Source organism: Aedes albopictus, chromosome 3 (genome assembly GCF_035046485.1).
Source record: "Aedes albopictus strain Foshan chromosome 3, AalbF5, whole genome shotgun sequence".
NCBI classification, from domain to species: Eukaryota; Metazoa; Arthropoda; class Insecta; order Diptera; family Culicidae; genus Aedes; species Aedes albopictus.
This window is the reverse complement of record NC_085138.1, coordinates 342,436,550-342,450,126: the sequence shown is the minus strand read 5'-3', so window position 1 is coordinate 342,450,126 and position 13,577 is coordinate 342,436,550. Positions and strand designations below refer to the sequence as shown.

General features: G+C 39.8%; 1 protein-coding gene across 1 annotated transcript; it reads left to right on the top strand.

Moving 5' to 3' along the window:
* Positions 1 to 2,478: 2,478 nt before the first annotated feature.
* LOC109412073 (seminal metalloprotease 1) lies at positions 2,479 to 4,639 on the top strand. Its single transcript, XM_029865036.2, has 3 exons — positions 2,479 to 2,685; positions 3,791 to 4,425; positions 4,491 to 4,639. Exons 1-3 carry the CDS (start codon positions 2,580 to 2,582, stop codon positions 4,581 to 4,583), a joined length of 834 nt encoding a protein of 277 aa, XP_029720896.2. The 5' UTR covers positions 2,479 to 2,579; the 3' UTR covers positions 4,584 to 4,639.
* The last annotated feature ends 8,938 nt before the right edge of the window (positions 4,640 to 13,577 follow it).

Here is a 13,577-nt window from a genome sequence, read left to right as displayed (position 1 = left end):
GAATCCTTCCCATGATGCTGGAGAAGTTGATTGATTGATTGATTTGTCTTTATTAAAGAGATTTTCAGCCCTTGGCTCGGAGAAGTTTATTTTAGAAGTTTTCGTAATCCCTTCCAGGGAGAATCCTCATCAGATTTTCGGAAAAATCTTAGGTTTCTAAATATATTTCTCTCAAGAATCTGGAAGAACCCCTCTAATGATTCCTCTCTGGATTCCGGAGCAATCACTCGTAGAATTCCAGAGAATACCCTTTCGGGATAATGGCAGACTTATTCGCAGCATTCTAAAGAATTCCACCCAGAATTTTAGAGGAATTCTGGGAGAATTCTTCTCAAGTTTCTGGAGAAATCCTATCTTCCATAATTCTATGAGAGTATATCTCGGGTTTCTGTGGCAAACTCGCCCAGTATTTTGAGGGAACCTTTCTCAGAATTCTGGAATCCTTCTTAGGGTTCTAAACTACGATTTTTAGGAATCTGAGATATTTTTTTTTTTAAGTTTCCTGAGGAATTCATTTTAGAATTCCGAAAATCTTTTTTGTTTTGTGGGAATCTCTCTCACAATTCTAGATGAATTTATCTCAAGAATGTGAAAGAGAAGCTCTAGGAATTCCTCTCATGATTTTGAGATTCGAGGATAATCCTATTTACGAATCTGGAACATTTTGAGAGAATCCCAAGGGAAAGCTTTTCTTAGGATTCTGAGACTATCTAAATATCACAGGATTCTGGGAGAATTCCTCTCGGAACTCTGAGACAATCCGTCTCATAGATATGGAATAATCTTTCTCAGAATTCCAGGAAAATCCTTAATAGAATTCAGAGTGAATTCCTTCCTGTTGATTGATTGATTTGTCTTTTTTTTAGAGACTTTCAGCCCTTGGCTGGTTCGTCTCTAATTCCTTCCTAGATACCGGAAGAGTTTTGTTTCCTTTTCTATAGATAATGTCGCTCAGGATTCTGGTGTAATCATTTTCAGCATTCCGAAGGAATCTTTCTAATAGTTCTAGAGGAGCTCCTTTCAGAATTCTGGAGGAGTCTCTTTAAATATTCTGGGGGAATTTCTCTCAGCAGTCTGCGGGAATTTATTTCAGGGATTTTTCTTTCGATTCAAAAATATTAAATTTCATTTTTTTTAGAATGCACTTTTTTAATGTTATAATTCATTTTCGAATCAGAGTCGCGAAGTGTTCTAATATTTTGATATTGAATTTATTTAGACAAATAATGCAGCAAACGAATTATTTTATAGTTTTGTAATATTTTATAATATCGAATCGATGTGAAAACATCGATTCAAAGCATTCGAATAAATCGATGAATCGATTCTGCTGATCCGATTCGAATCGATTCAAAAGAATCGATGTCTCAGCCAGATTTTCCCAATGCTAGCCCACAGGCTCTGTTAACGATCGAGCATCTTTTTCACTCGATCACTAATCACTCAATCGCATAAGGGGAGTCAAGCCCTTGGGCTTGGGCTCGCTGCCCAAAGCCAGCACCAGTACCAGAACTTTAAATCAAAAATCTATCGAAACTATGCCTAACATAGCTGTTTTTCATTGCTAAACGATACGATATTTTAAAAAAGTCGCACAAAAAATGGTAAGAATTAATTTGTCGATACTGAGGTCTCGCATCCCTAAAAGGGCGTGACTAACAACTGTATGTGTTTTAGTGCAACTCTCTCTCAAAAAAAAAATCACAATAATAGTTATTTATGTAACGAGTTGCAAAAAGTTGATTTTTTCAGCACGAGTCGTACATTTATCCAATGAGGCTTGCCGAGTTGGATAAATACGAAGAGTGCTGAAAAAATCGAGTTTTGCAACGAGTTCCATACAAAATTTTATGCAATGATTTTTTCATAATGCAACCCATTTGAGTTGCATAATGTTCATAATGCAACTCAAATGAGTTGCATCATGAACATTATGCAACTATTTTTCATTATGCAACTCATTTCAGTTGCATAATGAGCCAGTTCGGAAAAATTGGCCATTATGATATCAAAATGAGTTATATAAAATGTAAATTATGATACTGAATTGCATAAAAGTTATATTTGGTTCAATCTTTGCTTGTTGGGAAATTTCTACGCTCAATCAGCTAGTCAGTCGGTACGATTAATGATAACCCATATCAAAATGTTTTTCGTAATCCCTCGGTCTGCTAAACGTTTTTGTCAGTAGTCACCAAACTACGCTAAACGAAACTCATGCGGTTTCGAAAATGGATGCAATCCTATACGAAAGAGAAGAAAGTTAAGCTATTAACGAATGTTTTATCTTTCTCGTATGACTTACAGATGGTTCCATTTTTTCATAACCTAAAATAATTTGCTCAGGCACTTAATATGGTTGAAAACTACTGAACCACATCATTTTTCAAACCAAATCCGATTTATCTGATCACTGGTAACGATTACAACGCAATGCCACAACCTAACTGCCATAAATCACCAAATTCCCAATTAGTCGTTTGCCGGCCAGCAAAAGACGACAATTCCAAATCCAAATCAGTAGCAAAGTACAACAGCTACCGTATTGGTCGGGGTTGTACTTCGAAAATACTGCCAAGATGGTTCTTACGAAAGTTTCAACGTTGTCTGTGATAGTGATTCTAGCCGCAGCATTCTGCAATGGGGCTCCACATTTTCGGATTTTGGAAAACTCTCCGGAAAATAGTGAGTATTACGTAGCCGATTTTCAAGACACACGACAGCTTGTAATGCTTCCTAAGTTAAGCTGAAGTTAAAGTTCATAAAAGAAGATTCTTTTTGATCATTTAAGTAATTTCTTAGTCAGCTTAGAATCCATCTAAAATTAGTTGATTGTGGTATTAGGAAATTAGTAAATAGCAACTTTATATAAATGCAAATTAGGAGTATACTTGTTTATAGCATTTTTTAACTCGGTAAGCTGATGATCATTTTTGGTGTAGAATCATGCGAGTTTGAAAACGCGGAAGGAAAAAATTACAGTAGAGCTGAAAATTTTTCGACTTTCCATACAAGGTTGATGATTTGAAATCGATTTTTGTTCTATTTTTAAGCAAAGTCGCTCACTTCACACATCTCATTCTCCGTAATCAATGCTCCGATTAAGCTGATTTTTTTACTGTAATTCGTCTACATATGATATGTCAAGTAAACAATGAGGAAGAATATTTTAATTGTTTTTTTTTTCTTATTTAAAAAAATAGATTTCTTCATATAATTTTGCTAAAATTTAAGGAGATCGTCCCTAAAACTCGCCAATATCTTAAATTTCATCAATCTGACGCAAAACCTGCATTCAGATGATCGAATGGTATTATATTCAGCTCCTAATTTATGGAAAAAGATTTAAAATTGATTGAACAAATCGAGAAAGATATTAGAATTTTACGTTATTCTTTATTTTTAAAAGTTGTAAAACTCAATATTGAGCTAAAATTTAAAAACTGTTCTACTTAAATTTTTTGAAGCACGGTTTCGAAATCAGCGCTAAAATGTGCTTCAAAAATTTAGGTCGATGACAGAAGTTCAGAACTTACGTTTTATTTTGTAAACTAGTGTAACCAGACTGGAGCAGCGTGGAGCACTGAAAATTTCTGAAGCAGTATAGATTCGAATCTTGTACCGACTTTTCGAACTCTCTAAGCAGAATACCTTCTTCGAATGAGTGTAATCAGTTTCGTACCTTTTAATTCCGCCCTAAAATAAGCAATTAGGGCGGAATTAAAAGGTACGAAACTGATTACACTCATTCGAAGAAAATAGATTTGAATGCTTACCGCTCTCATTTCAGTTGCCCGCTTGCAAAACCTTAAGCCCGGTGAGCTCGCGGAAGAACTGAGTGGTCAGTTTGAAGGGGACATGATCCTCACCGAAGAGCAGACCAGGGATATCAATCGCCGAAATGGAATGCTCAACGAGAGTTACCGATGGCCGATGAACACCGTTTTCTACGAAATCGATGACACGTACTTCAGCAGGGCACAAGTTCGCTACATCTTGCACGGAATGACTTTGATTGAACGGGCCACCTGCATCCGGTTCCGGCAACGCGAGCCCGAAAATACCGACTACATCCGAATCCATGGTTCGGGATCGGGATGTTCGGCTAACGTTGGTCACATCGGCGGACGTCAGAGCATTAATCTGCAGCCGTACGAACTAGGTACCGGGTGCTTCCGGATTGGAACGATCGTGCACGAAATAATCCACGGACTGGGCTTCATGCACATGCAGAGCACCTACAACCGGGACGAGTACGTGGAAATTGTTTGGGAAAATATTCAACCCGGTACGGAAAACAATTTCCGAATGTACGACTCGGACAGAGTGAGCAACTTCGGTACGGATTATGACTATGGAAGCGTGATGCACTACAGCGCAACGGCGTTCAGCATCAACGGAGAGAAGACTATCGTTGCCCTGCAGGTAGGTTATTGCTCAAGGAAACCGGGTGAAAGAAAAAACTAATTCGTATAAACTTTTATTTATAGGAAACCGATGAAGTAATGGGCCAACGTTTGGCAATGAGTGAAAGAGACATTTTGAAGATCAACAGAATGTATAACTGTGTTCCGCAAAAATGAAACATAAAATTAAATGAGCATTAAAATAATGGATAATGTTGATTTCTTCAAATCCTTTTAAGTACCATCTATTTGAATCCTCGTAGCAGACTCAGACGTTCCTCATTGGCGTGCTATTTCAGAGAGTATACGAGGGCCTCATGTAACAATTTTGATGCTAACGAACCTACTTTGTAGCGGTTCAAACTCCTAACCAAAAAACCCTTAATGCCAATTCAAAAGTCCTGTCGAGCTCCTTACCTCATGATTAACATGTATACTTGTGAAGAAGCATGTCGTTAACGTTACTGTGATAGTGAGTCGACAACCTGCATGTGTGCACCTGTTATGTGTGCCCCGCCGCGTCGCGTAGCGCCGATAAGGGTACGGCGATTTGATAGCTCCTTATTATTGATTGTTATTCCTTTGCGTTACTTTTTCCACTCTGGCTGGCACCTAAGAAATCGGCGTGCGAATTCCTAAGTTATCAAGAATATAATATACATGAATTTGTTAAAAAAAAAATAACTGAATTCGGCTCCGTTATGCTTGTTGGCGCATGAGCCGAAAATAAAAGCTTAAGTAAAAAAAATAATATACTGTATTTTGAAAACGGGGACTGATAAAGGAGTGTTATACCCACCCATGCACTGGTGGAACAAGTTTATGGTTATGTTGTTTGGAGCCGTTTCATGAAGCATCGGCGTGTCGGCGTGGCAATCGGCGGCGGCAGCGTGAAGAAGCATACGCCGATCGGCGTATCTCTTCTCAATGAGGCTACCATAATCAAAACCAGACAATTTCTGCAGCAGCACATAGCTATATGTCCACTTGTTGTAATCCAATCATTAGAAAGTAGTTAACTTCGTTCATTCAGCCCAACGCCGATGCACGCCGAGTTCACGCCGAATGTTCGGCACATACGCCCGAATAAAAAATATAGTAGAAAAACCGAACGTTGTATTGTAACAGTACTATTTAAAACCATATTTTTACAATAGACACCACAGTAAAAATAAAAATACAAAAACGATAAAATGTAATGTAGACACCATACAGTAAATTGTAAATAAGATTTTTACAATATGCTATACGGGTTGTTAAGTATCGTAACAATATAAAAAAAAATATTTTTCTCAATATATTTTTTTTTTTTGCAAAATCATATATTATATTGTAAATGAATTGTTATAAATACTGGTACGTGGGTTTTAATAAACCGTACATTGTATGGTACACGTATGGTTTCAAACAATAAATGTACCGTAAATATATTGTTTTTAATTGTAATTTCACTACTGGTTGTACATTTAATTAAATGGTTTTGGAATGGTTTTCTTTTGTTATGTTGTATAGTTTTACATTACATAAACTATATAATGTTATATTATCTTGTCATTTTCCTCCTGTTAATGGCATCTTAGGCTTACTAGCATTATGAGAATGCGCTTTGGGAATTCTACAGAGCGTTTTGGATAACCCTTCATATATTGGATCGCCCACGTCTAAGTCTGAGTCGAGGTCTGAGTAGTCTCTGATTGCATTAACAGTTGAAGCTTAGGCTCCCATGCCCCACCAGCCAGAGAACCGGGTTTCGCAAACTAAGCATTATTTGTGGCAACACTTTGAGCGGCTTGATGGAACTATGCCGAGCGCGCTAAGTATTATTAGACCACTAATGTAGTTGCATGAAGTGGGTGACGAGGTACATAAGTATCATTACAGCGTGCTTAACCGTTATTGCAATATTGAGGCTCCAGCTTGTCTAAAGTTTGAAATACACGGGGAAATACATAACAACTCATGAGAAAACTGTCAAGTTCGATTCAAGTATAAGTTAGGTTAAAAAGTGAACCCACAGACGAACCTATATGTATTAGAATTCCTTTCAATACTCAGTCCAGTCCATATGTTAAAGATGGCTCTACGTCAAAGATAGAGTTCGTCAATCGTATTCCTCTCATCGCACTTTACATATCTAGCCCGCCATATCTCTTGGATCTGCAGTTCTTAAGACATCTGGTTTACTACTTATTTAAACATTTTATTGACTTTAAATTGATGTTTTTCTTTCCTTTCCTTTGCATCAGACATCAACAAAACAAAGCACGAAAAAAATCTAAAACTGAATAAATAATTAAAAATGAACGAAAAAATAATGTTTCGGAAAAGTGAATGGTTCAAACGTAAGAAAAACAGTATAATATATTGTGTAAATGTATAGTAGCTACAATGTGCGAAGCTTTTAGCGAACCATTTCATTACAATATATATTATTGTAGCTGGTACACTGTATGGTGCAGAAATGGTTTTCACCAAACACCCTATGGTTAGTTTTTATCCGGGCGTCTACCTGGATGGAGCCTACAAGTTCCTTCATCTTGCTTCCGAGGGTTAGTCGATAACAAAGACCGCCAGCTAAAAGCTGTGTGCTTTGCTAGTACAGTCAGGTCTTTTTTACGCGGTTTTCATTTAAGCGGCCGCGTAAATGAAAACCCCATTCCCTGTTGTGCATTTGGACGAGTCGGACGTGTGCTCCGTATCTCACCACGCGATAGACCTCGTAGAAGTAGAGTTTTTTCCCCCGCAATTGCGGAAGGTTTTTTATATCGTGCGTTCTCCTGCTTGTGCGAAGTGTAGTGTCGCAAGGTGGTATCCAGCGCAACGCGGAAGCGAGGTGCTTGCATCATCGTACATCAAGGTCAACGAATAATCGCATCCAAAAGTCATCATTATCGCCATCATCAGCCCCTCCGTCAACAAAGAGAACGGCGGCGACGGGTGCGAAGGCAGACGCGACGGACAGCTTTACCATCTGCCTGCCTGTGATAAATATCTACCTGCTCCGGTCAGATAAGTATCACTCTTTCGATACACTCTTTTGTCCGCCCAATTTGTTTTGATCGCTTTTGTCTATTGTATCCCCAGTCCACATTCGACCACGTGCTTTTTTTGACATCCATAACAGTGGTTCCCAAACTACTGTATACGGGTAAGGGTGTACAAACTGTAAATAACAGAACATTTTTTTTGTTTTTTTTTTATTAGCTATTTTTTCGTTTTTTTCAATACCGTTTTTTTTGCATCCTACAGGGTGCGCTAAAATAAACATAAGAATTGAATTCGTATATTATTAGTACAAGTTTTTTTTTTTTTTTTGCTTTATTTTTTTTCTATATATTATCAACATTGTTTGGTTTACAAACCAAACAGTTGTCGTCCTAAGGAAGAAAGTGCACTGTAAATACTTTAAGGTTTTTCTCTTCCTCTTTTGCACTTTTGAGTTATTTTCCATAAATTTGTTTCCACATGGACGATTCGATTGGAGGCGAAACGCCTCCCAATGATATCATTGCTCGTACGCGGTTTTATCAGCCATCTTCGCCTGGACCTTGGGTTGTCTATTTCCGGCGCAAATGCAAACCATTGAATATGCTTTCGATTTCTCGAGAGCTGACGCGTAAGTATCCTGGGACCGTTATTCACCAAGTGAAAGCATCCAAGCTGCGTGTTACCGCACCTAGCTACAAAGCAGCAAATGAAATTGCTCAACACGAAGCGTTTACTGTTGAATACGCGGTCTATGTGCCAGCACGAGAAGTGGAGGTGGAGGGGAAGATCCTCGACGAAATGCTGACATGTGAGGACATCAAGACCGGCTTTGGTCGATTCAAAAATAGGTCAATTCCTGATGTGGCTATCCTAGACTGTAAACGCTTATCTAAGGTTTCCATGGAAGGAAATAAAAAGGTGTACTCGCCTTCAGCGTTTTTTCGAGTGACTTTTCCAGGTTCCGTCCTCCCGGAATTTGTTGTAATTGATGGTGGTTTTTACCCAGTGCATCTTTTTAGGCCGAAGGTTTTTAATTGTACCAAATGCAAGCAGTTTGGTCACAGTGATAGCTTTTGCGACAACAAGCCCCGTTGTGGCAAATGCAACCAAGCTCACTTGGAGGACTCTTGCACACAGGAAGCGGAAAAATGTAGCTACTGTGGCGGAGATCCACACGACTTGCAAGTTTGCCCGGCTTACAAAAGACGCATTCGAAATGAGAGTCGCTCTATCATAAAGCGCTCCAAACAGACATATGCGGAGATGGTGAAATCTTTTAAAACACCAGATTCCGTGTCTGAATCAGCTGTCCCAGTTGAAAATCCCTATCAGGAGTTGTCTTCCGATGATCAGGACGATGGCGAAACTGATGAGGGTGGATCTCTTTCGGAGGTACACGCACCTGGAAAAAGGAAGTCATCATCTTCCCCGGGATTGCGCCGAAAGGTCTTTTTAAAGTCTTCCCTCAAAAGTTTGCCTAATGATAAAGGAGACGGGGTAAACTTAAAAACTCCGAAGAATCAGGTTCCTCTAGCTTCAGATCCATGTTGTAGCAAGAACCTGTCACCCCCGTCTCCGCCTGTTAAATACACTTCAAAGAGAAATAATCGACAAGGTAGCAAGAAAAAAGCTACCAAAGTTCCTCGCAGTTCAAGCAAGCCTCCTAGACCCAAGCGAGGACTGTTTACTTTTAGGGTTCTCGTGGATCGCTTATATAATGCCCTCAGCCTTCCAGAAACATTAAGAGGCATTATTGATATGTTTATACCTACAGTAGAAGAATATTTTCGGAATCTGACACAATCATGGCCCCTCCTTGCTGCGATCATATCTTTCGATGGATAATTCATCAAGTGAGGTACAAGATATGATCACTGTGCTACAGTGGAACTGTCATAGTCTAAAACCTAAGTTAGACCTGTTTAAGTTTTTGATTCACAACTCTGATTGTGATATTTTTGCCCTTTGTGAAACATGGCTTTCTTCTGAAGATGAACTCAACTTCCACGATTTTAACATTATACGCCAGGATAGAGATGACCATTATGGGGGAGTTCTTTTGGGGATCAAAAAGACTTACTCATTTTATAGAATTCCAATCGCGACTCATCCTGGCGTAGAAATCGTCGCTTGCCAAATAAACGTAAAGGGTAAAGAACTTTGCGTAGCTTCCGTTTACATTCCTCCAAGAATTTCAATTAATCGCCGTCATCTTTGGAATGCGGTTTCTGCACTATCACATCCAGTTTTAATTCTGGGTGATATGAACGCGCATGGTACAGGGTGGGGCGAACCATATGACGATAATAGAGCGGCCATTTTCTATGATTTGTGCGACGATTTCAATTTGAACATTTTAAATACAGGTGAAGTGACACGTATTGCATCTGACGGCAAAGAAAGTCGTCTCGACCTATCACTGGGGTCAAGCTTACTATCATTCGATTGCTTGTGGAAGGTAATCGAGGATCCTCATGGTAGTGATCACTTACCCATTATAACCACCATAAAGCATAATAGTGAAAGGTCAGACCATCCAATTCAGGTTCCTTTTGACCTCACAAGGAATATCGATTGGCAAAAGTATGCAGAAGCGGTATCTTTTGGCATCGAATCATTCAATCCCCTCCCACCTTTGGATGAGTATCGATTCCTGTCTGAACTGATATATAAGAGTGCATTAGAATCACAAAAACGACGTGTTCCAAGTGCAACCTTCAAAAGAAGACCAGCCACACTAGGTTGGGATGATGATTGCACCCAGTTGTATCTTAAAAAATCTGATGCTTTCAAAACTTTTCGTAGGCACGGTACCTCAGATCTTTATCAAGAGTACGCAAAGCTCGAAAGACAGCTGAGAAACCTGCTGAAAGCGAAGAAGCGTAGTTATTGGCGACACTTCATTGAGGGTCTCTCAAGAGAAACTTCAATGACAACGCTTTGGAGAGTGGCTCGCAACATGCGAAACCGCTCTTCTTCTAATGAGAGTGACGAATACTCCAACCGTTGGATATTCAGCTTTGCGAAAAAGGTCTGCCCAGACTCAGTCCCAGCACAACCGATTTCTTGGGAAACATCCCCAAGAGACGGTTCTCTGGACAGACCCTTCACTATGCTGGAACTTTCTATGGCTCTTCTTTCATCAAACAATTCCGCTCCGGGACGCGATATGATCAAGTTCAATCTTCTAAAGAATCTCCCAGATATCGCGAAAAGACGATTACTGGACCTGTTCAACTCATTCATGGAGAGCAACATCGTTCCGCATGAATGGAGACAGGTCAAAGTAATAGCTATTCAAAAGCCTGGTAAACCAGCGTCTGATCATAATTCATACCGCCCAATTGCTATGTTATCATGTTTAAGGAAATTGTTGGAAAAAATGATCCTATCACGACTCGATCATTGGGTCGAATCGAATAACTTGCTTTCAAATACACAGTTCGGGTTTCGCAAGGGCAAAGGAACAAACGATTGTCTAGCGTTGCTTTCAACAGATATTCAACTGGCCTTTGCGGAAAAGGAGCAACTGGCTTCAGTTTTCTTGGATATTAAGGGCGCCTTTGATTCAGTTTCCATAGGAATATTGTCAGAAAAACTGCACAATAGTGGACTTCCAGGAATTTTAAATAATTTCTTGTATAATTTGTTGTCAGAAAAACATATGAGCTTCAATCTCGGACAACTGACAACTTCCAGAATAAGTTACATGGGCCTACCCCAAGGCTCATGTTTAAGTCCCTTGCTTTATAATTTTTACGTGAAAGACATTGATAGTTGCTTGGAAGGACAATGCACGCTAAGACAACTTGCAGATGATGCTGTGGTTTCTCTAAAAGGCCCACATGCAGAAATGTTGCAAAGACCATTGCAAAATTCTCTAAATAATCTGTCAATCTGGGCAAGAGATTTAGGGATCGAGTTTGCTCCGCAAAAAACTCAATTGGTTGTGTTTTCTAGAAAGCGGAACCCAGCCCAACTGAAACTCAATCTTTTGGGAATAGAAATCGACCAGTCTTTGACTTCGAAATACCTTGGGGTCTGGTTTGATTCAAAAGGCACTTGGGGTACCCAAATCAAGTATTTGGTGCAAAAATGTCAACAAAGGATCAATTTTCTACGCACAATTACCGGAACATGGTGGGGTGCTCACCCGGAAGACCTCATAAAACTTTACAAAACGACTATTCTCTCTGTTATTGAGTATGGCTCTTTCTGCTTCCACTCAGCAGCAAACTGCCACCTAATAAAGTTGGAACGAATTCAATACCGTTGTTTGCGTATTGCTCTCGGCTGTATGCACTCAACGCATAATGCGAGCCTTGAGGTCCTGGCAGGGGTGAAACCTCTCCAGAACCGATTCTGGGAGCTCTCGCTAAGGTTACTTATCAAGTGTGGAGTGAGCAACACACTTGTCATTGAAAATTTCGAAGAAATGCTCAATCTGAACACTCAATCAAAATTCATGAGAATCTATCTGTTCTACATGTCATCTGATATAAGCCTACCAAGTTATAATCCTCCCCGTGTACACTTCACTAATGACAGTTCCTCTGTTAAATACGATCTGTCCATGAAACAAGCTATTCATGGAATACCAGATCAACTTCGATGTATATCTATTCCTCGCATTTTTAACGAAAAGTACCAAAATGTCAATTCCTGTAAGAGATTCTTCACTGATGGGTCTCGCATAAATGGATCCACTGGTTTCGGTGTTTTCAATGAAAATTTCACCGCCTTCCGCAAACTTCAGGAACCTTGTTCGGTTTATGTTGCTGAGCTGGCAGCAATCAACTTCGCTTTGGGGATAATTTCCAACATGCCCGTAGACCATTTCTTCATCTTCTCGGATAGCCTTAGTTCGATTGAGGCACTCCGGTCGATGAAACCTGTAAAACATTCATCTTACTTTCTTACAAAAATAAGGGAGCAGATGGGTGCACTGGTCGAAAGATCATACAAGATTACCTTTGTATGGGTCCCCTCACATTGCTCAATTTATGGCAATGAGAAGGCGGACTCTCTCGCAAAGGTGGGCGCACAGGAAGGTGAGATCTATGATAGAAGAATTTCACATGATGAATTTTTCCATTTTGTTCGCCAGAGTTCTCTTCAAAGCTGGCAAAATGATTGGCGAGATGGCCAGCTGGGACGGTGGTTACATTCCATTATTCCTAATGTTTATTTGCGAGTGTGGTGGTATGGTCTGGATGTAAGTCGCAATTTCATTCGCGTGATGTCAAGACTTATGTCCAACCATTACTCGCTAGACGTGCATTTACACAGGATTAACCTCGCGTTGAGCAATGTTTGTACTAAGTGCGGTTCCGGTTATGATGACATCGACCACGTAGTTTGGCAATGCCCGGATAATGACGCCTCCAGAGCGCTACTTTTGGATACCCTTGAGGCCCGAGGTAGACAACCCTTTGTTCTTGTGAGAGATGTGTTGGGGACCCGCGATGTCACATACATGGGATGTATTTTCGACTTTCTTCGCTCTGCTGGTATAAAAGTTTAATTTGCTTGTGTTTTCTTCTCCAGTTTTTTTTCTCTGTTTTGTCCTCTTTGTGTTACCAAGCTGCTCCTGGCCATCCGGAAAACCAAGTCCCACAACAAGTTGGTACCAACACCACAAGGCACCGAATACGCTAGCAAGATGCGAGTCACCCCCGGATGAGCAGCAGTGAAACCTTTGGTCCAATCCTTACCCTGTCCATCCCTCAAAATGTGACCTTCTAACCTCGAGCTGCCACGAGTACCCTGGCTTCCACCCATTACTAACAGATATGAGTAAAAAGTTATTACTCTGTATAATGTATACTATTAAGTACAAAGAATGATCCTCGGCTCCGTAAAGCGTTATACGCGATTGAGCCCCAAATAAACGAACTAGATAAAAAAAAAAAAATAAATGAAAACCCCATACAAAAAAAAATCGTCGTCTTATTTTTGCATGATTCGAGAAATGGCACGATCGTCGAGAAATGGTGAAACTTTTTTCACGCGGTTTTTTGAATTTTGAGCAGTTTTTTTTTACGCGGTACGTATCTCCCGCTTAAAAAAACCTGACTGTAGTGCAGCATGAGCACTAGCCTGGTACACGGTTTAAATGGGAAAATACAAAAAAATGGAAAACTCAAGTTCCTGTATGCTTTTTGGGTTCCACTTTGGTCCCAT

Coding starts and splice junctions, on each gene's coding strand:
- LOC109412073 (XM_029865036.2), top strand. CDS start 2,580: ATGGTTCTTACGAAAGTTTCAACGTTGTCTGTGATAGTGATTCTAGCC. Junction 2,686..3,790: donor GGAAAACTCTCCGGAAAATA/GTGAGTATTACG, acceptor CTCTCATTTCAG/TTGCCCGCTTGCAAAACCTT. Junction 4,426..4,490: donor AGACTATCGTTGCCCTGCAG/GTAGGTTATTGC, acceptor TTTTATTTATAG/GAAACCGATGAAGTAATGGG.